Here is a 27103-nt window from a genome sequence, read left to right as displayed (position 1 = left end):
TTCCATGCACTTTCTGTGGTAGTAGTGTCAGCAAAGACACATGAAAAATACTAGTCATTGTAAAGATAGTTGTTTATGGAATGCAGAATATGCTTTCCTATGGAAAATAGTATATCTGATTTTTATATTCAAAATGCAAATCCTTTCTGATATAAGGTTGATTAACATGTCTAGGTTTATATTTTAGTATTCCAAAAAAATTTTAGGACCCAATTTCAGACAAGTGTGTCTAAAATTAAGGAAAGTAAAATTAACCTAACAAGATTCTTCATAATAGGGCCTTCTATGCTACAGAGTGAAAACTGAATGGAAGTAAAGAGCCATTCACCAGTATGAGCTCATTCACAACACTCAAATCCTCATTTAAGACTCAGACATAATACTTAGAAGCCCATAAATCATAGCATGTTTCCCATTCTTTCCTTAGGAAAGTGCATGTTTCCCCACAGGCTATTGGGCATGTACCCAGCTTAAGTAGGTCACTTTTGCCTAATAAGTAACTAGCAGAGATCAATATAGCTTAAAATATTCATGACTAAATATTCACTGCATTGATTTATATAACTTTTTATACAATCTCATGTTTATAGATAAGAGTTAATACCAACATATTGCTTTCAGTATTTTGTTCATGCATCTATAAGCTTTATTTTATTTTAATGTTTCTTAGTTTTGTTCATATAACTCTAAGCTTTATTTTTACTTCAACGTTGAAAGTTCAAAATTGGCTTATTTTTTAAGGGTTGTTGCATTACAATTATAAATAAAATGTAACATCATGTGCTTAGAGCTTAATCATTGAAAATGAGAATGAGATCATATCAAAGTTGTTCAAGTAAGAGAGAAAGAATTCTTTAAAAATTTTATATTCTCATTGCTCTCACTTTTGTTATTGGAAGTTACTTACTGTCTGCAATAATTTTCTTTTCTGAAATCCATTTTCACTACAGTATAGAACACTTAAAATGATGGCATCATTTTTTAATAGCCAAATAATACTCTACTATATAGACATACTGGATTTTCACTATCCATTCATCAGTTGATGGGCATCTAGGTTATTTCCATCTCCAGTAATGAGCATGAGTGAACAGGTATCTCTGCACTAGGATATGAAGTTTGCTGGGCCTATTCCGAGGAACGGTATAGCTGAAGCATGTGTTAGATCTATTTTCAGTATTTTAAAGAACCTCCATATTGATATGGACAGTGACTACACCAGTTTGCACCTCACCAGTTGTGACTGTGTGTTCCTTTTTCTCCGCATTCACCCCACATTTGTCTTTTTAAAAAAATTTTTTTATTAATTTATTCTTGTTACATCTCAATGGTTATCCCATCCCTTGTATCCTCCTATTCTTCTCTCCCTCCCATTTCCCCCTTATTCCCCTCCCCTATGACTGTTCATGAAAGGGATTTCCTCCCCCGTGTATATGCTCATAGGGTATCAAGTCTCTTCTTGGTAACCTGCTGTCCTTCCTCTGAGTGCCACCAGGTCTCCCCCTCCAGGGGACATGGTCAAATATGAGGCACCAGAATTCGTGTGAAAGTCATACCCTACTCTCCACTCAACTGTGGAAAATGTTCTGTCCATTGGCTAGATCTGGGTAGGGGTTTAAAGTTTACCGCCTGTATTGTCCTTGGCTGGTGCCTTAGTTTGAGCGGGACCCCTGGGCCCAAATCTGCCTGTCATAATGTTCTACTTGTAGGTTTCTAGGACCCTTTAGATCCTTCTACTTTGCTATTCTCCCATGCTTCTCTCATCTAGAGTCCCAATAGGATGTCCTCCCCTCTGTCCCTGTTTCCTGGTAAGTGAAGGCTTTCATAGGACATGCCCCTTGGGCTAGTAAATCCATTCAATGGAAAAAGGATAACATCTTCAACAAATGGTGCTGGTCTAACTGGAGGTCTATGTGTAAAAAAATGCAACTGGACCCATATTTGTCACCTTGCACAAAACTCAAATCCAAGTGGATCAAAGACCTCAACATAAAACCAGAGACACTAAGTCACTTAGAAGGAAAAGTAGGGAAGAGCCTGGAATATATTGGCATAGAAGACAACTTCCTGAACAGAACACCAACAGCGCAGGCCTTAATGTCAACAATTAATAAATGGGGCCTCATGAGGCTGAGAAGCTTCTGTAAGGCAGGAGACACTATCAAGAGAACAAAGCGACAGCCTACAGACTGGGAAAAGATCTTTACCAACCCTACATCTGACAAAGGTCTAATATCCAAAATATATAAAGAACTCAAGAAATTAAACACCACTAAACCAAATAACCCAATTGAGAAATGGGGCTTGGAACTAAACAGAGAATTCTCAACAGAGGAATATCAAATGGCTGAGAAACACTTAAAGAAATTCTCAACCTCCTTAGTCATCTGGGAAATGCAAATCAAAACATCTCTGAGATTCCATCTTACACCCATCAGAATGGCTAAGATCAAAAATTCAAGTGACACCACATGCTGGCGAGGATGTGGGAAGAGAGGAACACTCCTTCATTGCTGGTGGGAATGCAAAATAGTACAGTCACTTTGGAAATCTATCTGGTGCTATCTCAGAAAACTGGGAATAGGGCTTCCTCAAGACCCAGCTATTCCACTCCTTGGAATATACCCAGAAGATGCTCCAGCACACAACAAGAAAATTTGCTCAACCATGTTCATAGCAGCCTTATTCATAATAGCCAGAACATGGAAACAGCCTAAGTGTCCCTCAGTAGAAGAATGGATAAAGAAACTGTGGTACATATACACTATGGAATACTATTCAGCTATTAAAAACAAGGAATTCCCGAAATTTGTGGATAAATGGATTGAGCTAGAAATGATCATAATGAGTGAGTTAATCATTTGTCTTTATTTATTTATTTTGCCTTAGCCATTCTGAGTTAGGTAAGATGAAATCTCAAGGAAGTTTTAGTTTGCATTTCCCTTAAAGCTAAGGATGTTGCACATTTCTAAAGTGTTTTCCCGTCACTTACTTCATTTGTCAAAAACTCTCTGTTTAGTTCCATGATGCACTTTTTAGATTGGATTGTTTGATATCTTGATCCTTAAAGCTTTCAGTTCTCATATATTCTAGATATTAACCCTCTGTTTAGCATATAGCTGGTATGGTGGTTTGGTTAAGAGTGGCTCCCATGGCTCATGTATGAATTCTTAGGGAGTGGCATTAGGAGTTGTGGCTTTGTTGGAGGAAATGCGTCACTGCTGATGGACTTTGGAGTTCAAGTACTCAAGCCAGGCCCAGCCTGACACTTTTTCTGCTTCCTACCTCTCTGAATGCAGAACTTTAAGCTACCTCTTTGGCACCATGTCTGCCTGTATGCTGCCATGCTCCTGCCATGGTGATAATGGACTAACTCCTTGAAACTGTAAGCCAGTATCAATGAAATGTTTTCATTTATATGAGTTGCTATGGTTATGGTGTTTTATCACAGCAATGGATCATTGACTAACATGCTAGTAAAAAGTTTTTCCATTCTAAAAGCTGGGCGTGGTGGCGCAATCCTTTAATGTCAGCACTCGGAAGGCAGAGGCAGGTGGATCGCTCTGAGTTCGAGGCCAGTGTGGCTTACAAAGCAAGTCTAGGACAAGCCAAAGCTACATAGAGAAACCCTGTCTTGAACCCTCCCCAAACATTTTTCCCTTCTGTAAGATGCCAATTCACTCAAGTGATAGTACCCTTGCTTTATAGGACCTCTACAGTCCCATGAGTTCCCATTTATTATTTATTGATTTTAATGCCCATAATATTTGGGTTCTGCTTAGAAGGCTTTTTAAAACACAAATTATGCAATTTGCAAGTAAGTGAATGGAGTTGGAAACAATCATTCCAAGTGAAGTAGTCAAGATCCAGAAAGATAAGGCCAACATATTTTGTCTCATTTGTGGATGTTAGCCTTAAACCTTCAGATATATGTGTTTCATTTGGAATGCCCACAGAGGTTTGAAAATTCTAAAGGGGCAACTGGGAGAGGCTTTCTGGGAAGGAGAGATAAAATTCATTCTTATAAAGAATTACAGGTATATAAAGGAATAGGAAGGGATTGGGGCAGAGGTACAGGCAAGATAGAGGAAGGGATATTGGAAATTGATAAGTAATATTAAGGAATTTTTTGAAAAAGTCATCTGCAAACCACTTTGGAAGCTTCCTAAAAATATATATATATAATCACATACATAAAAAGAGTTGAAATGGAGTTACATTATAATGGGAAACAATGGCCCTATAGATACCCAAGGCTAAGAAATGAAAACAAACAAACAAACAAAAACAACCCAGTGTCAGAATGAGGTACTTCTTTGGGTATTATTAGCCAGTGACACATTACAAACTCCCAAACATTACGAGATATTTATAACCTTTATACTTTATATTTATAACTATTTATACTTTTGGTTACCTATAGAACATGATAGTAAGATCTTTGGTGATGATACCACATACTGGGTCATAGAATATAGAGACCTCACCTCAAGCTGGTCAGATCTGGAGGTTTCATATCTACTGACTTGATTTCACCATGTTAGGAGGTTCTATAAATTCTAGGGAGGAAGGCAAGTCATCAACAATCTTACTCAGCTGTGAACCCTGCAATCTACAGTAATGACCTGCCTGGCATAATATGCCCATTGTGGCAATAGTGGCACAAATGTTCTGAAAACAACCAACTGCTTTCTGTTGCATTTAAGATCTGCTCCAACACAAAACTCATGCTTGGGCCCATTATCAGGCCAGAACTTATAGCTAAAAAGTGAATAGACCACCGAGGAGAACCTAGTACTATTATTCTGCTTAATGGACACAGTATTAAAACAACTCCTAATGACTTATCATTATGCCCATAGATCAATGTATCACTTAACCTTCATGAAAGTAGCTTTCTACCTGCAGGAACTGGTGTTTAACATAGAGATCCACAACTAAACAAGATGCACAGCATTTGGGACTGCAAAATGATCACCCGTAAATGGAACATTACACCAAATACCCTCCTCCCAAGGCTCAGAGACCATTGCAAAAAAGAGGATAAAATATAAGAGCCAGAAGTAGTGGATAATTACAAGGAAACAGTGTACTCTGGACACAGCAGGGCAACTGCATATGTGAACCCACAGAAGTTATGACAACATACATATAACCCATGAAATCTCAGGCAAAGCCAGTTCCCAACATGGACAGGGTGGCAGGCACAGAGTACTACATAAACAAGGAGCTATTATTAGCTTCTGGAAAAAAAAGAACTGTTTTATCAAACAAAAATGTAGCCTGGTTAATCTGACTATACCACTAGAAGAACACTTATCCAAGAATATATGGACCACACAAACTGGACTGGATGGTCGGAAGCTAATAAAAGCACATATAATACAGGTATCAATGCATTCAAAATACTTAATTTAAAATAATGACACTATATTTCTTTTTTCAGAATACATTATCTTTTCCCTGATAATCTACAAAATTCTGTTAAGGAGATGTCCTATTTAGAGTTTCTATTGATATGATGATCATGACCAAAAACAACGTAGGGAGAACAGGGTTTATTTCATCTCATAGCTTATGGTCCATCATTGCGGGAAGTTAGAGCAAGAACTCAAGAAACTGCCATGGAGTAGTGTTGCTTACTGGCTTGTTCTTCATGACTTTCTATAGAATGCAGGACCTCAGGCTATGGGTGGCCCCACCTGTGAGCTTGGCTTTCCCATGTTAACTATCAATAAAGAAAAATGTTCTACTATTGCCTACAGGCCAATATGGGGACATGGGTGGGTGGCATTTTATCAATTGAGGTTTCTTCTTTTCTTTTTGTTTTTTCAAACATTTTTTACATATACATTTATATTATTACATGTATATAACCATAAACTACCTGTAGAAAGTAGAACCACGACACAATCAGGAATTATATAAATGTTACATTCTTAGAGTTTTGGTTATTTGTATTTGATAGCCTTGAAGAAAGCATCTTTCCTATCTTGGTGTGTCTAAAATTTTGAACGTAAATCAATTTCCATCATATCTTGCTATTATCTACTTAAAACATCTATCTAAATCTAAAAATATCTTAACTCCTAAACAGCTAAGCCTTGTTGTAAAACTAAGCTCCCTGGTCTTCAACTCCATCAGAGATTTTAGAAAGAATAAACTTGACTTCTTTTCAAATAACTATAGCTCATTCCAAGTTGACACAAAACAAAACAGTGCAAACAGCGATTAATGAGCTATTTTCTAAATTTCTTTGGAGTCTGAACACTAAAGAAATAAAATGTGACTGTGAAGGACAAACTCAGCTCAACTATCTTAATGTCTGCACTACAGAGAACAGTTAGAGAAAATGGGGCTTTACTCAAAGTGATAAAGATTGTAACATAAAACACACTTTCTTAATATTTGACCACATATGAACAAATCAACTTTAGTTCTATAGCAATTCTCTACTTTGATGGATAGAGATTCACAAAGTTCAATACAGTATTTGAAAATTTTTCAATAGTATATTTAAAACTAAAAAACTGGCATTTTTGTTTCTTTAATCTTTAATAAGTTTAAAGTTTAAGGTATAGTTTTAATTTTTTAAAGAAAATAATTACTGAATGAAAAATGATACTATATAATGCGAATGACCATGAAGATATATAATCTCATCCAGTTTTTACAGCTTTATAAAAATTTCACAACACTATTAAGAAAAGTAAAACAACTGTGAAATAGAGAGGTTATGGTAATAAAGACATCATTTTTCTCTATATTAATTTAATATTTCCAAATCTCTAGTAAAAGAACTATGAAAAAATAAATTTGGAACTTAAGGCAACAATTCTAGTCACTAAGGTTTTGAATGTTATAAATAGGGAAAGAAGAATAACTTTAATAATATTAAAATTAACGATCAAACTATGGTCTGGTTCTAGTTAAAGAATAGACAAAAAGATGGAATTAGTATAATAGACACACCAGGAGGCCAGACTATCCTGTGACATTTTAAATATGCAGTAATTAGCATAACTAAAATGTTTTAAGCCATTCAATAACTCAGAAGTATTGGCTGTTTGCAGTAGTCACAGAAATAAAACCAAGGAGAATACCAAATGACCCCTCTTCAGACACTGTACCCTTTGTTAGAGTTCTTAAGACATATAGAAGATAATTGGTATAGGGAGAAAAAAATTACTAATAACAAATGTAGTCATTGGTAAAGAAAATTCTTAGGAAATTTTCTTTCCAGAGCAAAATACCATACCTTAACTGGGTGAGACTTGTAGAAAATTCATTTATTTTTGGGTGTTTGTTTGTTTGCAGTTGTTTGTTTGTTTGCTTTTACAGTACAATAAGTTTAAATGATGTATAAAGGGTTCACAAGATCTAATGGAAGAAAGATTTAGTAAGAAAGAGACTTGATGTGAGTTAGGGGTCAAGACAAAGACTTCCAACAGGTCTGGTGTAGAATACAGAACTCCAAGGTGGCAGCATCGAGCCCAGAGAGAAGCAGAAGGCCCAGGCGGGCCTGCTTAGTAGACCTGAACTCCAGTGAAGAGCGCTGATACTCTTCCTTGGCAACAGGGTTTCCCTACATGGAGGACAAACTTAAGAGCGTTCTGCTTGAGAAAGACAAGTGGACAGAATGTGGAGCCTCAGAGCGCAATTCAGAGTTCTGTGCTTTCAATGGCTGGAGTCCAAGAGTGACCATTTATTGATAGGGTTCTAAACTACATTAGTGGCCTTGAGAGTAAAGCATAGGGAAGGAGTTAGGAGAGATTTTTCTGAAGGGACTCTCAAGGCCTCGGCAGCAGATACCACACAGAAGAGAAGAGCCAAAGAAGTATTGAGATTTTAAGACAAGATTTCTGGTTTGTGACTTTAGCAGAAATTAAGACAAAGATGACAGAGCATTTGTCACAATTCTGTTCTTAGTGTGGTTCTGAGACGGGTGCTGCTCCAAACTGCTGACACATTTCTCTAAAAACATGTAACATGACAGAAATACTTTCTTCTTCTGTATATTTAAGATCATGAAGTATCTTCTCTCAGGACTCCATCCTGTGCCAGGGACTTAAGACATTGCTGAGATATGAACGTGGCAAAAGCATTTTTTGGTATCAAAAATAAAATACAAAACCAATCAATTGGAGTTTATTTTTTGTTAGTAATAGCATATTTTATCATGATCTGGAATCACAAAAATATCCTTCTATAGAGCTAAAACATTTTAACCTACATAAAGTTATTTCTACTGTCCCCTCCTCTTTCTTGTGTTCCCTTTTGGTCTTTCTTTTCCTTAATATATTCTGCAGACTGTTTTTCTTTGAAAATTTGCATTTTGGGCCTGTTATTCTTTTAGCACACATTGTTGAGTAGTGACTTGTGTTTATATGCATTCGGTTTTATCCTTAGCACCAAAGACAACCAAACATCACCTTCACATTTAGGGGCCTTATTCCTTAGCTCAGAGTCCTAAGAATGGTACAGGTTGTCATAGATGAGACTTATCACTCTAGGCATCGTAATACTTTCTTCTGTCCTCTGTTCTCCTTGTTGTATTTACTGTATAGACTGGTAAACACAGACACTGACTCTCAAATTTCTAAATATTTCCTGCATTATTCTCAAATTTTCAGGGATGCTGGTTTGGTGGTATTGCTCAGAATCCTCAATAGCCAACTGTCAGTTGGTGTGTTGAAAGCCAGTGGCATCGTGTATGTACTACATTCTCAGAATCCCAGAGCCTTGGTGAGCAACTCAGCAGAATGGAAACTGGATTCCAGATGTTGACCATGTTTTATTCTAGCACATCTGGGCCCTGTTTCTTCTTAACTGTTTAGGCTGGAGTACTATTAAGATGTACTGTTTTTCAAAAAAGGCTGTACTCCACTTACTCTCAATCACACTTTTATGTATTTCAGGGAAACGTAAGGAGAAACCAATTAATCAGAGGATTAATCATCTGATCTGGAGTTGTTGATAAATATTAAAATATTCAAGATAAATGAGTATTCAGAGCATGCAGTGGGATGATTTGGGTTTGAAAATACTGACACGCTTACAGATGTCTAACCAGCCCATAACAGCTCTCCAAGTGCTGGGCATTCCAGGACACTTGGAATAGTTCTTAGAAGTCCTTCTGTATGTGTAGGAATTCCAAGCAATAAGGCAAATCACTCTACTTCAAAAGAATTATTGACATTCTCTTCTGTTATAAAGGGAAAAAGTAGAAAGAAATCAACACATATTAAAGATTATGGTTAATGCAGACCTTGAATCAATACGAAGTACAGTTTGGTAAAAAAGAGTTTAAAAAAAGTTCCTTATTTCTTTTCTGACTTTGGCAGTGATTACAGGATTATTTTTTAATGGAAACAGAGGGGAGACTACACTGCCTTTCTTCATTTTAGCAAGAGATAAATACTTCTGTTTTCTTAGAACTGACAGGCACATTCTTTATACAGATCATCATGCTTTCACATCTAATATTAACCTTTCTATTGACCAAAGCTACGTTTTAAGTCATCATCAAATCTACTTGAAGTATTTTTTTATTAAGTTAGGACAAGAGAATGATATACTGGAAATGTAGGCAAAGCTGCTTTTATGACTCTGACGTGACTTTGGTTTGTTATTTTCCCCTAACTGCAATCAATAGATCATACTGAGTTTAGTTCAATTGAACTCAGTTGTTTAATTACACCAATACTGTCAAGAAATACTACAAGTAAGTATATTGAAATATTAGAAAACCTAAATATCATAACATTTTCAGTTCAAATTGATAATATATTTTTTGAAAATAAATTATCTTTATTTTATTGTTGACTATGTGAATAGTCAGTAAATTATTATCAATAATGAGTAAGTCCAAGAACACAGAGCAGGGGTTTAAAGTTTACCGCCTGTATTGTCCTTGGCTGGTGCCTTAGTTTGAGCGGGACCCCTGGGCCCAAATCTGCCTGTCATAATGTTCTACTTGTAGGTTTCTAGGACCCTCTGGATCCTTCTACTTTGCTATTCTCCCATTCTTCTCTCATCTAGAGTCCCAGTAGGATGTCCTCCCCTCTGTCCCACCAATGGTCAGAACATTCTCCACAGTTGAGTGGAGAGTGGGGTCTGACTTTCTCATGTACTCTGGTGCCTCACCTTTGACCATGTCCCCTGGAGGTGGAGACCTGGTGGCACTCAGAGGAAGGACAGCAGGTTACCAAGAAGAGACTTGATACCCTATGAGCATGTACAGGAGGAGGTAATCCCCCTCAGGAACAGTCATAGGGGAGGGGAATAAGGGGAAAATGGGAGGGAGGGAAGAATGGGAGGATACAAGGGATGAGATAACCATTGAGATGTAACAAGAATAAATTAATAAAAAAAAAAAAGAACACAGAGCATAAGCAACTCACCACTTGTTTATAATAGAACTGTATAATCGCAGTATTACTTAAGCATTTTAGGAACACAAGAGATAATTTGAAATTATGGGCTTTTTGATATTATGTTTATGTTTTTAATGTGACTCTTTCTAAATAGATTCATGAGTTTGTACACTTACTTCCTGCCAGTGGAAGGATTTTGAGAGACAGTGATACTCTTAGGAGTTGAAGATGAATTACTACATTTTTTTTTTTAGCCCATCATCACTGCCTGCCCAGTTTCTACTTCTTGACTAAGGACGCAGAGTAGCCAGCACCAGGATAGAACAGATCCATTCTTAAAATGTGAGCCAAAATAAATCCTTTCCTCTTACATCAATTTCCTGAAGAATTTTTCACAATAAAGAGAAAAATAAACAGTATATATAGCATTATTATATACCCTTACGTGCCTGTCAAGATGTATACACACAGAGCCAGATATGAATTTCTCAATAATCATGTGAAGTATTTTTAACCTATGTTATTTTACATCACAGGGAATCTACAAAGTAAATTGGAAGTTGGCAATATAGCTTTTGTCTTCATGTACTTACTGAGTGGTTTTTTGAAATGTTTTTTCTTTGATTATGACAACTTATAAAATATTTTTCTTATGAAAGGCAGACTCTGAAATGTATGGCTGTAGATCTCTCCTCTGTAAATGAAATATGTGATGTTGGATCAAGAGAACACTGACATGAACAAGTAACAACAAATGTACTAAAATGAAAAACCTGATTTATTCGTAGATTAACTTTCTTTTATTAGCAAAGTTTGTGGCTTTCTTTCTAAAAGATCAGGCCCATTTATATTTATTCCATTTTCCCTTTCACTCTCCTATGGCTCGAGTTCTATTTCTGAATAATTCTCAAATACCACCCTCCAAACACTCAAACACTTCTAATTTGCATAGAATTCTATGGATATTCTCTCCTCTTTCATAAACTCCTGTCATAGACAGAAACTCCTCTCACACCTCTGCATGGGAATTATGATTTGTCTGGTCTGGATACTTGTAGCTTAAGAAATCTTATGGAAGCTACTAAATGCTTTCACACAACTCCAATTTTATCCAATACAATCTTAAGAATTTGTATTCTTTTGATTAACACAAGTCATCTGGGTATGGACGTGTGTGTGTGTGTGTGTGTGTGTGTGTGTGTGTGTGTGTGTGTGCATACATGTGTGTAGTACAGTTTACATCCTGAAAGTCTCTTAAAGGCCTATGAGGCATAATATCTAGGGATTTTTAAAAAAAACATTAGGAGTCTTGTCTTAGTGGGAGTTTCTTAGGTAATTGAAACATGCATTGAAGAGGTTTGAGGAAAGGCCATTGGGTCTTTCTTCTTTTCATTTGTTGTTTAGCCATGAGGTGAAAGTAGAATTTTTATCTTGTGATCCAGAACCTCCATCAGAGGCAATGTACCCTCTGTAAATAGATTGGAACTTCCAAAATTGTGAGCCAATATAAGCTCTTTTGTTTATAAATTGATTATTCATGTATTTTACTATAATATCAAAAAGCGGATTAACAATTCACACATGAACCTGTATTCAGTGTTATAATCAGTGCATTCCAAAAAAGCTGACTCTCAAAAAATAATCTAAAGATAAAATTTTGATAGAGAAATTCTTAAAAGTTCAGGGATTTAAAAAAAAATATGGGATCCTGTTTATTTTTTTTTATGCTCATGAAAAGACAATTTCTATTTTCTCCAGTGTACTAAGACTTGAGAGTAATGGAATTCGAAGGCATGTCCAGATATTAATAGGGTGTACAATTCTGTGCCAAGTTTTATCTGACATCTGACAGGCAAAGCTGGAATTTGCAATGAAGGCAGTAACAAAAATTTATGTAAAGAAAAATTGAGAGTCATTTCTTGAAAAGAGGTACTGTCTAGGGATAAAAGAAAGAAATTAGCGATGGGCCACAGCTTTATTGACAGCCTGTTATGTGGATAGAGAACCAAGAAGCAGGCATGTGAAGGTAATAAGGCGCTATCCAGCAGCGACTAACAGCGCTACCATGGAGAATTACATTGACTGCTTCCTACCTGTAACAAAATGTACAGTGTTGGGAGAAAAAGAGGAAAAATAGCAGGGTGAGATGACAAAGAGCATTCTGCAATTACAAAATTGCTTTGAACTTCTCAAAGAAGCCATCAGGAAGCCAGAAAGCAATTGTAAAACAGCCAAATTGTGTAATATAGCAAGAACAAATTTATGGTAAGCATCCTAATGGCAGCATAAAGAACACTTGATCCTCTGACAGCAGTATCTATGGTAACTTCCCTGGTTCTTCTCAATTATAGTAATTCATTTACATCCACATCATGGGTGGCAATATTAGAACAGTCATCCAAGACACACTATCTTTTCTCACCTAACTAATGTTACAGCCCCTCATTCCTTCTTTTCTGTGAATCTTTTCTGTAAATCTGAATCTCAACTAAACTATGAGTGACTATTAGAGAAGATGTTGACAGTTACTTACCTGTTCGGACTCTGGAAATCCCTATCTTATGAAGAAGGGCCTGGACAGTTTCCTGCTTCTGCAGTCTCTCTAAACCCACCCTGCAGGTTGACTCCCAGTAAATATCTTCAATACAAGAACACTAAGTACTTGGCTGTTTCCCTGGTATCCAAGGCATTTCTTATCTCAAGGTTTTTCTTTCTTTCTTTCCTTCTTTCTTTCTTTCTTTCTTTCTTTCTTCCTCTCTTTTTCCCCTTTCTTTCTTTCTTCATTCTTTCTTTTTCTTCTCTGTGCCCTATGCTACCTCCCCCATGGAATTTGCCTTTCTATCTACTTTATGGTTTCCCACATCATAACTCTATCAACAGAATTGCATAGTGGTAAATGTAATAGGCAAAACTAGAAAAGAAATTAACTTTGAAAAAAGATAATAGACTTAACTTTGGTAGACAGTGGGTCAGGAGTTTCATGAGCCTTTAAAGTAGCAGGAAGTTGTAGAGGAGCATTTGTATTTACGGAAGTAACAGAGAAAGAGTACAGAGAAAGGCAAGTCACTTGTGGTCAATTAAACATAATCATTAATTCTAGTGAGTACCTACCATCAAAATGTAGCCTTAAAACTCATTTTGATCACAGGATTTAGGGAAGGGGTGTTAAATTGACCTTTTAAGAATTCCAAAGACTTCATAGTAAGTCTTTAGCTGAGTCAGTGAAATCAGAAGGAGAAAGTTTGATAGAGGAAATATTTTGATAATCCAAAGAGCAAAGGAAAAGATGATACATCTCTCAATTTAGTCAATATTCTCTTGCCTTAGCTTATTCTATTCTGTCTACTCTGGTTTAAGATGACACGTGTAAGAAAACTGGCTGTTCTGGTCATTTGTTACCTTACTACTGTATATGACAGTATGAGGTCTGTCTTGTCTTGATTTTGGCATTGAGAATGATAGCTAACAGTCAAATGTTAATTGTATATGAAGAGGTGATAAATAATCACTGTCTTTGTCTAATTTACTCTACTTTTAAAAATCTCCATATATTCCTCCTCTTAACTGTAAAATTGCAATTCAAAAACCATTTGCTAAGTCACAAGTTTTTTCAAAGGAAAAGAAACTTCTGTTAACAACATATCAAAATATATTATAACAGACACAAATTGGTATAACTGACACCGGTTTTAAAAAATCCATTATAAAATTGTGGTTACTACACAACATCATTGAAGAATAGCTGGATGTCTTAAATTTTCTAAAAGGATCCAATGGCTTTCACTTTTACAATAAATTAAATAAAGAATTTCAACTCCATTATAGAAAATAAACTTTAACCAATAGTGTTAGCTGATCCTAATTGTACGAGACTACAAACTTCAACATAATATCCAATCTAATTATATTGTAAAGGCATTAACAGGCATAGAATTCTACTGAAAGGGAACTTCTTGGTAGATCTATTACTTAAATTATAGAGAGTAGATTTGGTTATGGGATGGATTCTGACATTTACAAGATCATCTCTTCCATATATTGGCCATAAAATTTGTGATAAGAAGTACATTTCAGTGCCGGTCAATGATCACACAGATAAAATAGTATTATCAACTAGCTGGGTGTAAAAGTGCAGTGGACTAAATGCAGAATTCTCACCTCAGGTAAAGGTCTGTTAGACATGAAAACAAATATTATTAGTCACTGGTCTATCTCTCATTCTTGTATATCATGATATTCTTGTCTGCTTTTGGTGACAACTTTGATAAAATATGAAGCAAAGGGACCTTGTGTGACAGAAAGAAACAAAGTATCTAAGACCTTAAAATATTCTAACATTTAAGAATGATCAACAATCTAAATGACTGTTCTGAGTCTTCAGATTTATAGCCTTCTAAGTTTTCATTAACTTCTAATGATAAAATAGAATTATTTAAATTCCACAGAGGAACTCAGGCATTCTTGAGATCAAAAGGGCTACTTGTAGAGGAATATTAATCCAGCATCATAGCTGCTCTGGTAAGGAATCACATTGAAAGACCCAGGACTGTGTAATCCTTCTGGAATACAGACTTGCCCTTAGTATACACCTTGAATCCCTCTGACTAGGATACAGACATGCCTTTAGTACACACCCCTTGTCCCTTTGGTTGGAATACAGACATGCCTTTAGTACCCAACTTTAATCCTAAATAATGATGTTTAATTAAGGGTCAGACACAGTAATGAATCAGAGAAAGATCTGACAGAAGGAGTCAAAGATAGGATATACCCAACTCTCATGAGACTAGATGGGAAAGAGAAGCTTGGGGAGAAAAAGCTGTGCAGTTTTGTGCAGTTCCATTCAGTTGGTGCAGTGACTCAAGTTCAGTTTGTGGAGGTCAGAGGCAGTTTTGCTAAGCAGAATAGTTCAAAGAGAATCCAGTTTAAATCAGTCCACTTGGAGAGGAGTTTTGAGGCAGAACAGTTGAGTTGAACATCCAGCCAGAGTTCAAAAAGAACTAGAAAGGGTGAGTTTGTTCAGCAGTAAGTCCCGGGGGCAGAAAACATTCTATGTCTAGGTTAACACATGGAAGTTGGAAACCGAAGCTGTCAAAGTTCAGGCTTGCTGAAAATTAGATTGTGCAGGCGCTAGAAATTTCCAGGCCTGGGCCTAGGAATATTTAGATAGAAATATTCTGGGCTCAGTCCAAAATTTGCATTAATAAAGGATGCATACGGCTCTCATGTCATACCATCACTGGAGGAAATAAAAACAGCATTTACAGCTACTATTAATAATAAACTAAAGAACCCAGTATTCTTTCATACAAAAAGGAACTTGTAATTAGCTGTGGCCTGCCTCAAGTTTTTTCTCTATCATCCTTTGTGTTTTTACTGCTACATTTGCTTCCAGATGCATCTCATTTTCTTTTACTACTTTCAAATTTCTTGCATCTCTACATGCTGACAGAGGTAATAGAAAATTCTCCTATTTTATTTTGGAGGTAAAATGATCCTGTTTTGCTGCTGCTATTATGCAGGGACTGTAAAGTGGCACACATTTGTCAGCCAAAAGGAGCATCTAAAGTGTTCTCCAAAAATGGAATCTGACATATCTGCATGGTCAGTCCTTTCTAGGCTGGAAGATATTCTCTTTGTTGTCTCTGTTTCTTTCAATTCAGGTAATATGTCTGGCTTTTTGTTTATAATGGAATCTTCCTTAATAATAGACTGTAGTTATGGTCAAAGTGGATATACTAAAATCTATTTCATTGGATATTTTCACCCATCTCAGATTCTTCTGATAAAGCACCATTCTTCATCACCTTTGCCTGATGGTCTTTATTTACAAAGCTTTCGGCATGATGAAGAGAGTGCTAACCTTGTGTAGTCCACCTTTTTATTCTAGTTAGCAGCTATGGGCCAGTGATTGATGAAAAATATAAAAATCTTCTTATATTCTTTTAGTATCATCATCTCTAAAGCTTAGTGTATGCTGATAAGAGTTTCATCAAATGAAACTCAATGTGCAGCTCAGGTCCCACTGTGCCCAAGAGTTTCTGTAGCAGTCCTATACCTCTTACTCTTGGATTCTAGTATTCACAAGGGTGAAACTTATTCTACATCTGGGTATTCTAACTCCTGAAGGGCTCTGCAATTCTCTGCATCATACAGTACCCCTTGTGCTTGAAAGGTTTGTACTGTGCACTCTAGATTGCACATATACTTACTTTTGGGGTTTCTGGAAATTGGTTGTGTCTTACATGGATGGTGAGTACATGGCTGACCTCCAGAACTCCAACCTCTGCTGAGCTTCACTGAGGCAGTGAATCAGCTTCCTTGTCACGTGACACTGATGGAGAAACTAAAAACCTTCTGTGATTCCACTTGGACAGGACTTCTGGAAGCATAGGCATGGGTTCATCTGCAGTTTGCCCCATGTGCACTTTCCTGACAATCACACTTATGGCTATAATTTTATGCTGGATCCTGTGGTTCTACCATATCTTCTCTACCATGGGGACCTGATGATTCTGAAACTGTAAGCCAAAATAAATACCTCTGTTGAGTTATTCTTCTCACAGCAATAAGAAAATTTGACTAACACATTACTTTCCTACTGAACTTACTTACTCTTTTTCTCATACTGGTTTTTCCTTGGAATGTGTTCTAAAACAAATGTAAGATATCCTAATCTTTGATCAACTCATAATTCTAGAAGAATCCATAATGCTTCTGAATCAGTTAAAATATTAATTTTTACCAAAAGCTCTAGCATTTTATTCCTAACAAGCCTGACTATAGATAAATTGGTCCATTGTTAATTATTTTCAACTTATATACAAATAGTTTTCTCATGCTTAATAATATAATAATGTATTGTCTCATCTGTTCCACTCTGAGTCCTATTATCTAGAGGTAAAATGTTCAATAATCAAACATTTATTCTTGTGTTTACCTCAATATATTGAAAGGGTATATACTTATATTCCCCTTGATACTAACTTTATAGGATTAAATAAGAATGGTATGAAGTACTCAGGGAAAATAGTGTGCATCTTCTCTTTCCTCTGTTTAGATGAGGATACACACACACACAATTACAGAGGGAAGAAATTGGTGGTAAAGTTTCTGAAAAGATAGGCAGTTGTACAAGGAGTTGTTGCCGAAAATAATAAATCTCGTGAATGTGGTTTTAGTCAGTTCTCTTGGTACTGTTAATGATACATTGAAATGGTTTCCCAAACAAGCAGAATTTTTGCTTTTGAGGTTTGCTTCATGCTAATCTCAACATACTGTTATTCTAACTGTATTAGTTGCTGTTTTTATTCTTAAATAATTTTATTCCCAACTTGTATACATGTTTTTCTTCTTCTTTGTTCATTTTGTGTCCAGACACCTAATGAGAAGTAATTAAAGGCAGGATACTTTATTTGTTTCACAGTTTGCGTATATCCATTGTCTCATGGCGAGGAAGGGAGGATATAGTGGTAGGAACATGGAGTTGAGAGCCCTCAACACATTACATCTTGGCAGAAGAGACAGTATAGGAGGAAGAGCCTTACCAAAAACCCTCAAAACTTGTCCCCCACAATTCTCTTCCTCCAGCTTTGCTCCGTCTTCTAAACGGCCTATAATCTCACAGAACAGATCCACTAACTAGAGATCAAGTGCTCAAACCCACGAACCTGTGGGTGACACTTTATACCCCAGCTATGAAATAGACTTTCTTCTGAGAATTTCAGAAAATCAAGCCAGAGGCTGATGGCACCGAGTCTTTAGGTGAAATATTCCATTCTGTAATGATAAAGTAAACATTGCCATGTCCTTGTGCTCACAAGTGCACCTGTACAGGCTGTGGAATGAGGAATCATACTTTCAAATATTCTTTGTACAATTGTAATACAACAAACCTCAGTGTCAGAGCTCCTGCCTATACTCACAAATATACTTCATGAATTCATAAAATTATGAATCAGCTATGAGAGTAAATTGTGCTTGTTATTATCATTAATCAAATAGCATTTACTAACAAGGATAAAGTAAGAATGACAGCATGAACACATCAGCATTTGAAGCTGCTGCTGAGTTTTTAACAGTTTATCAAAGATTTAGAAAGAACAGTGAGTTTAGGTTATTCCTGTGGAATAATGTCAACATTCTGAAAAAGAAAATATTGATGTCACAGTTTATTTCATTTTTCAAGGGGAAAATAAGGAAATATTTTGTTTATAGGTTTAAACTATAAAGATACACATTCCCCAAACTCTTGTTTACTTTATTTTTTGTTATTTTGAGACAGTGCTCATAGCTCAGGCTAATTTGGAACTTGATAAACTTGCTCAAATTGTACTGAACTCTTGATGCTCTGCTCAGCCTCCCAAAAGTTGAAGTACAGCCATATATAGGCCACCACACCCCTACCCACAGCTTAGTGGCCTTTGTTCTGCTTCTAACCAACCAATTTGGAAACAGAACCCTCTTAGCTCACCAAATTTATATCTTTAAGTAAAACGTAAATATATTATGAAAACTAAGGAGGAAATTGGATAGTCTTAGAGGCATCTCACTCTATCAGGTGGCGCCATCCTCTATACCTGAAGAAGGGCCTTTAACTGAGCTAGACCCTTGGCACTGGCTTCATTCAGGATCTTCAGTTTTGACCACACATAAGATGTTTATCTCTTCTCAGACTGTCCCGTGCTCTCTTCCCTGCGCAATTTTGTTACACACCCTTGTTTGCCAGAAAAATCTACATAATACTCCCTTGACCCTTCTCAACAACCTTTCCCAAGTCTGTTTCCAAAAGACAATTGGAGAAAGAAACAGAAGCAGAATCCGTAATGGTCTGTGGAAGCTTCCAGAAGAATGTTTCAGAACAAAGCAAACAGAGACTTCAGATACTTTTGTGTCATTAACAAAGTTGTGAAATTTGTGAGGAGTGTGGGACCAGGAAATACTTTTTAATTTTTTCCAGATTCACCCTCTCTAGTTCTTCATGTCCCTAGTTGAACTTTAACTTAATTATAAAACAAGATCTATAGCTGCAGCCCCGGCCTGGGGCGTAGAGTCTGCACCAATCAATGTTAATTCCCTGGGCCTGATTAAATTACAAAGCAACATTTGGTGCAGCTGCTAAACACTTACCAGGTGACCACACAATAATATGGGAGCAGTAGTTAGAGGTCTCCAGTCTTGCTCCTGTACTTTGAGCACAGCTATGAATCTGTCATGTACAAATTCTAGCAAGCTCTTAGATTTATACTGAAGATTTGCTTGACTTCGCACCTCTGTAGCTGAGCCAGTCAACATATTATTTTGCACCTTTACCTTTGACAAATCAGTACTGGTTATTGTGTGTACATTGTCAATATACTGATGGGTGAGATGCCCTAATAAAGAGACATAATGGCAACCGGACAGTATATGCACACTTCTCAGCTGGCTTAATTCATTTTGTACATAGTCAAAAGGAAACTAACTTACAGGCATTATGAGGCACCAATTTGTGTTTTGGTCACACTAAACAGTATTTTGTAATCTAATTGGACTTATCTAACATATCTGTGGTTTTAAAAAAATATTCCTTAAGAAAAAAATCTGATTACTTAGGTTACTAGAACTTTTCGGGTAACAAAATTAAAATTAACCACTGATATTATTTAAATAGGTGACCCTTCCCCTATATAAACTATTTTCAATTTATATAATATCATTAAGATATTTTCATGAAACAAGACATATCCGTTTTGTGGATGGCTAACATAGAGGCAGAAATTTGCTGGTTAATCCACTACTGTTTGGGTTTTATGCTTCATTCAAATCCTCATTTTACAATACCTGGGATTAGAATACTTTCCTAGGATTCTGGAAGGGCAAGAAAAGGTATTTGAACTGAGAAAATAAATTACAATGTACTATCAAAAAGAGAGTTAAGTAAGACTGATTTTCATCAACTAAGAATATAATATACACCCAATTCAAATTAAGGTTTGAAGTGTGACTTCACAGTCATACTCAAAGAGAGCCAAAGACTTATTTTTTCTCTGTTTTGCTTTCCTGTGTGCCAGTCTCAGAATGCCAGTGTTTGTCTTCTTTCCTTTCTGCTTTAGAGTAGGAGAGGGGAAAGCTGAAGATGGAATGCATCAAGCTTATTGTACCTCTATAAAGCAAACCAGAGGACATAAATTCATCATAAAAGATCTGGAACAACAGTCTCCTCCCTGGTTCAATTTCCGGAACCAGTTCAGATTCTACTCAGTGTTGCCTTGTGTGGCTACCGCAGACCCTAGACAGGATGACATATTGTGTTTAAAAGGTGAAAAGCTAATTTCTTGGTGGTAGCGATGTCTGTTTCCCACTTCAGAGAATTCTTTCTACTACCGAACAGCAGCTGAGCCACAGGAGGAAACAATTTTGCTTGCTGGAAGAAAAGAGGGTGGAAGGAATTATGACACCTGCCAGATGTTGCAGTACCCCTGAGCCCCCACCAGGATGCTTCTGCTTCTGCTGCAGACAGCATAAACTGTCAGACTATGGGACCCTGGGGTTCAATGCTCACACTTCACTGAGATGCAGAGTCATAGGGTTTGAGAGTCAACAGGACCTTTAGAGATGATCCGTCCAGAGGGCATAAACTCTGAGACAGTGAGGCTCAAGGGTTGCTGAGTGTATGCAGGGGTTCTCTCCCAGACAGGAGGACCATTCTTAGGAAGAATGTAAATGCCATCTGTCAGATCTCACATCAGGACATAGTATTTTATGAAAGGACAGTTAACAGTAATGTCCAAGGCCATACTATGCTTGATGCTAAGAACTTTGTGGACAGCACCGTCCATTGGCTCAGCTCCATCCCTGGAAGGGAGACAACTGCTGTGATAGGCCTTGTGGCACAGGGGCTCAGAAACTAAATCATATCACTAAGATAGACCAAGGGTGAAGGAAAGAGTTCTGGAGTCATGCCAACAGTGGTTTTGCTTATTTACATTTAAAAATAAAGCAAGTGAAACAATATTACTTACAAAGTTTTGCCTTTCCTTGTTATTTTAACATTTGTTCTCCAAAGCATTCACCTGATAATGTAAGTTTATCTCATCACACTGCACACACACACATACACACTCACACACAACTTTCAAAGTTGACAATACTCTGCCCATCAACAGTGGAATTGGTAAAAAGATGTGGTAGATACACCATGGAATTCTTCATCCCCAAAGAATAATGAAATTATATTGTTTGTGTAAAAGTGCATACAAATGAAGATAATCATGTTATCTGAATTACATCAGTATCAGAAAGAAAAATATCACATATTTCATGTCATTTGTGAATTCTAAATATTTACATAGATCGATAAAATCTTGTATATCTATATGACATGAAAACAGGAGTGAAACAATGTAGGTGGACAAGAAAGGAGGAAATGAAGGGAGAAAGGCTTGTAAAAGGGGGTAGATACACAGACAATGTCCTTACGAAACAGAACAGTGTATAACAAGTATAAAATAATTAAATATTATTAATAAAAACACAACGTAAAATTAATACTCTGAGTAGGTAATGGATCTTTATACTCAGCAACAATGAGAAAGAGAGAGAGAGAGAGAGAGAGAGAGAGAGAGAGAGAGAGAGAGAGAGAGAGAGAGAGAGAGATTTTATCATAAGGTAAAATCACATCCTTCAGATTGAATAACTTTTGAATAAACTGTGATGGAGCACATGTCTTACCATCACTGTTGATGCAGACAACCTCTTGAACTTGAGTACCAGGCCCACAGGCTTTTCCATTATCTGGTTCGCAGTCTCCAAGTCTCACTGCTTTCCAGTCATAGCAGGAAGGCTCTTCACAAGGAATGGCTTCCAGTAAGTGAGGGCAGTTCCCAGTCGCCCCAGAACCTCCAGTAGGTTCATTAGTAATGCGTCGCTTCCTTAGTTTGAATCCTGAGTCATTGGGGAAGGAAAAAGTGTAATGTTAATGCCAGAGTTTTAATATTTCAGAAGCTGATTTAAGGCCCAGAGTGAATGAATGCTGGATGAAGGTGAAGGGTAAGAGTTATGTGTAAATTGAAAAACCAGTGCATATATTCCAAATTTAAGCTTAATGTGAGTCCATGATTATTTTATTGAAAGAAGGGAGAAAGGAAGAAAGGAAGGAAGGAAAGAAAGAAGGCAAAAGGAAGGAGAGAAGGGAGGAAGGAGCTGGAAGAATGAAAATAGTTTATCGTTCAATGACTCCCCTCTGCCCCTTTATATCGTAACCTTTCCCTATATCACATTTTTCTCTCCCTTTTAAAGCACCCTTCTCCAGGCCATGGTCCCTTACTAACTTTCCAACCTGGGTATTCCATACTGTGGTCTTATATGGTTCCAAGCTATCACCTACAAATGAGAGGAAAAGTGCCACATTTGTCTCTCTGAGTCTGGGTTACCTCATTTAGAACAAAGGCTTAAGTATTGTGGGTAATGGGTAGGGTATGAGGAGGACAGACCTTTTGAAAAAGTCATGTGGAAACCACGTAGTATAGAATTGTCCTAAAATATATGCATGTGCACTTATAAATAAAAAGAGTTTAAATGAAGTTATCCTATAATGGAGGGATATTCCAACTAGACACCACATGCTAGCAAAAAAGGAGCCAGTTACAGGAATGGGTTATTGCTTTTGAAGTTGTAGGCCAGCCAGCACCAGAGACTCCCAAACATTGTAGGTTATTATCAATGCTCTTGCTTATCATCCAGACCATACTGTTAAAGACACAATGTAAATGAGTCACAGAACATGGAAAAGCTAAACTTGTATCAACCTGAAACTTTAGCCTTAGTCAAACGTTCATAGTACTAGACGATGCTATGTACAGGACCCAAAGAGAAATAGCAACCATCTATCTTACCAAGTTGTGAACCCTGAAAGCTATAATAATGACTGGCCTGACAAGACATCTATTGATTCAACAGTGGCATAAATATTATGGGAAAATCTAACCACTTTTTGATTGGATTTCAGGCCCACACGACAAAAATGAAACTGGTATTTGGCAAGTTACCAGGGTCAAGAATCTGTAGCAAGGTAGAACCTAGGCCCCAGGGAAGAACCCGAAAATATTAATCTGCTGAATGGACATAACTCCTAATGACTTATCATTGTTCCCATAGAATAATGGATCTCTAAGCTCTCATCAGAGAAGTTTCTGCGGAGGATAGAGATTAACACAAGGAATCTCAAAAGGTCAATATACAGACAATACTGTAGAGTACTCTGTTCTAAGTAAGATATCTGCACCACGCCCACTTTTCCCCAAATTTATGGATCATTGTGATAGATACAACAAATGACTACAAAGAAACAATGCTTTCTAAGAACAACATGACAATTGTTCATATGACCTTATGGCAGTTTTGACAGAACACACAAGAGCTACAAAATCTCAAGCCAGACAAGGAGCAAAAGTAGCTTCCAGCTTGCCTCAGTTGGAGAGTGTTTTAAATAGGTCATATCGTCATTGCGTACCTTTTTTGCCTTGCTGGTCATTACAGTTTTCATAAGTACAAGGTCCCCAGGCAGACCAAGGTGAAACTTCACATTCAACTGGACAAGGAATGTGGCAAAGCTGTGTGGTGTTAGGAACAGGGCCAGTACATAATTTTGAATCCACTGGTTTTGAAGCTGTTTGGAGAAAAATACAGGCATTGCTTAAGAATTAGATAAAAGCAGACATTATGGTCAAAAACATGATTCCTATGTATAGACCGAGGAGAGAATCTGAAGATGTGTTACCAAGACATCATCCCAAGATTACCCTGCTACATCCTGAGAATAAAATGAGGACTGAAAAGAGTGACAGAAAGAGTACCACATCATCAAATAAAACTGGACTAGAGGTCTGATAGATTGCTCAGTTTGTATCCAATGGGCCATAAAATTACTAAAACAATTGCAACTCTCCTAATTAGCCAAACACTACTTCAGGTGAACCCGAAACGTCTATAGTCAAATTCTAAACAGAATGGCGCTTTAAAGCATTAAGCATGGTAGGAAGGATGACATAGCTTTACTAAACATGTAAAAAAATTAGGTCCTGCTAGAACAATCTCCTGTGCACTTTGCTCTGCTTGTTTCAGAGGTGCCACCTGGCTATAGGGGGAAAGACAAACAAATCGTGTTTCCCTTGATTTTCAGGGTCAAAGCTGATGCAATGATTCCCAGATATTTTGTCCACCCTATTATCTTAATATATACAAATCTAAGAACTGCTAAGAAGCCTAACAGAATTAGTTATGCTTCCTCATAAGTTGGTCAATAAAGTATGACTAAATTTTGTTTGCTCTTTGATCATTTCCTCTTCTCTATGGTTGATGACTGTCAATTACTTTTTTGTATATACATACATTTGACAGCTAATGCAAACACACACACACACACACACACACACACACAATATATATATATATATAATTTGTTTTGCTTACTGGTTAAGATGACTGAGCCAGGAAGATAAATAAAGCCCCACGGACAGAAGAAAATTATCTGTGTTTAGTAACTATCTATCGTCTGTTCTTCTACTATTAATAGCTCTTTCAAATTCATAGTCTCTTTTTTTCATTATACAATATACATATATATTCCTAAATATATAAATTCAGCCTGCTGAATCTATATAATATTACATATATATGTATACACACATATGTACTGTCATACACACACATGTTTTCAGGGCTGATCCTTTGGTGTTGAATAAGCAGTTGGAATGCTTTTACTTTGGCAAACCTATTACTCCAGATTTCAGTCTTCCTTAATTGCCTGTAGTTCTTTGTCTAGAATTGAGGCCTTCTGAGCTTTGCCTATCCATGTTAGCATGTCTAGTAGGGTCATCCTTGTTCAGCTCAAGTTTAGTTGAACATGCTGGTGAGATTTTATATGTATATCTTCTGACGTTTCTAGGAGACACAGTCTCACAAATTTCCCATTTATCTGCCTGTTGTGAACTTTCTTTCCTACCTTACTAGGTTGAGACACTGTGTGTCCACTTCTTTTTCATTGTTTAAAAGTTCATTGTGTGTGTGTGTGTGTGTGTGTGTGTGTGTGTGTGTGTGTGTGTGTGTGTTTAGTTCATAGGGATTGAAAACTTCTTCACAAAATTCTGGACCTTTAGGATAGGAAGTGTTAAATAAGGGCTTAAGACAATATTGCTGTGTGTGAAATACTTTCTAGTCTTGCTCAGCTGCTGAGATTATGTATCTAAGTGACTTCTACTTAATTGACATCACCTTACATATAAAACTGTCTGTTATTCAAAGATACAGAGAGAAAGGATATGGGTTTGTATATGCTTCTAGGCCTTCATTGATTTTTGTTGCACATTTTCTTGTAAACATATTATGTATTGATTGATGTAAATTCCAAATACCACTTGAGTTTCTAAAATATGTCTTAATTTCTTATTACAGTTGTTCAATGATTTATATAGGTCTTTATTAGATGACTGGTATCTTATGCTGGCTTTATATTGTCATACTGAAATCTGAATTCCAGGCAGGCCACTTATCATTTATGTAATTTTATCACTCAGGTTTTGTCTGTAGCATGACTCAGGCAAAATTCGGCTAATGTATTTTTAAGTATTTTTGTTGATTTCTTTATTTTGGCCAAATGATTTCAACATAATTCAATGTACAGTCCATGTTTCATGAAGTCACTGTGTCTGAATTTCTTGGGGATCAAAAAAAAGTTAAAACTTAACACACAGTAAGACTAACACACTTTTGTAGGTCTGAAATATTTTGGGGAGTTCATGTGTTCAGAGCCCTTTAAATGGAAACTTGTCCTTGTAAGAAATAAATGTAAGGCTTCTACGTCTATTAAATGATCAACATATGAGTTTCAAATTAAATTGTTTTCAGATAATTGTACCCTGTCCCTATTATATCCACTTTATTATGGTAAGATGTGAACAAAACTCTTCTTACAACACCATAGTCAGAGTACTGACATTGGACATTGCAGGTAAATGTGAGTTTGAAGAGTGTATCACATCTAACCTAGGTTCTATACTCCATGCCCTGGCCTAGTCTGGCAACCTCTTTTTGCATTGCTCTCATTTAAAGCTCTGGACAGGAGCCCATAGACCATCTATCACCTATAGACTCTCACTGTACCATATCAAACCTCTACGTTTATCTAGGCTATGCATATCTTGTGTCAGCATCTAAACAATTAATTCCATTTGATTCCACCCTCTACTCACATTTCCCAGTCCCCAAGAAACATTCAGAGTTTCAGATCCAGTGGCCTGGCCTAGTATGGACAGCTTTGCTTGTGCTCAACCTCCAGGCTCTGTCTAGGTTGGACCCATATTTCCACAACCTACAGGAACATTGTGTACTGCATGCAATCTTTGCACTAAACCAGTTTCTGCACATTTTGTGACAGGAACTAAGAGGGTAAGTTTGCCCAATCCTTTCCTCAGTGTACACCTGACATCCAGATCTACCACCAAACTCCAGGCCAGTATTTCCCCTTACAAATCCATTAGTTGTAAAGAAGTGTCTGGTGATGGTAATCACCTATATGAACTCCAGAATATGTCATTGAAATGAACGATAAAAATCATCGACATTTCAAGTTTAAAGTAGATAGACACCACTTAGTAAACAAAAATGCTCAAGTAAGCCCCCCCCCCCCCGGCAAAAAGAAAAACCCCACAAGCATAAAGATGATTAAAATAATGAAAGCAATCCAGGAT

The 27103-nt window shown here is 36.8% G+C and overlaps 1 protein-coding gene across 1 annotated transcript in view; it reads right to left on the bottom strand.

Moving 5' to 3' along the window:
- THSD7A (thrombospondin type 1 domain containing 7A) overlaps positions 1-27103 on the bottom strand; it is a 363069-nt gene that overhangs the window by 106896 nt on the left and 229070 nt on the right. The window contains exons 5-6 of the mRNA XM_084784371.1: positions 23869-24024; positions 22089-22301 (exon numbers count right to left, since the gene is read on the bottom strand). Of these exons, the coding sequence (XP_084640497.1) occupies positions 22089-22301; positions 23869-24024 (369 nt within the window). The remainder of the gene's footprint in view (positions 1-22088; positions 22302-23868; positions 24025-27103) is intronic.

This window comes from Acomys minous (assembly GCF_964271855.1).
Source record: "Acomys minous genome assembly, chromosome: 6".
NCBI classification, from domain to species: Eukaryota; Metazoa; Chordata; class Mammalia; order Rodentia; family Muridae; genus Acomys; species Acomys minous.
Note: the sequence above shows the minus strand (reverse complement) of the source record. Positions and strands in the feature narration are given on the sequence as shown.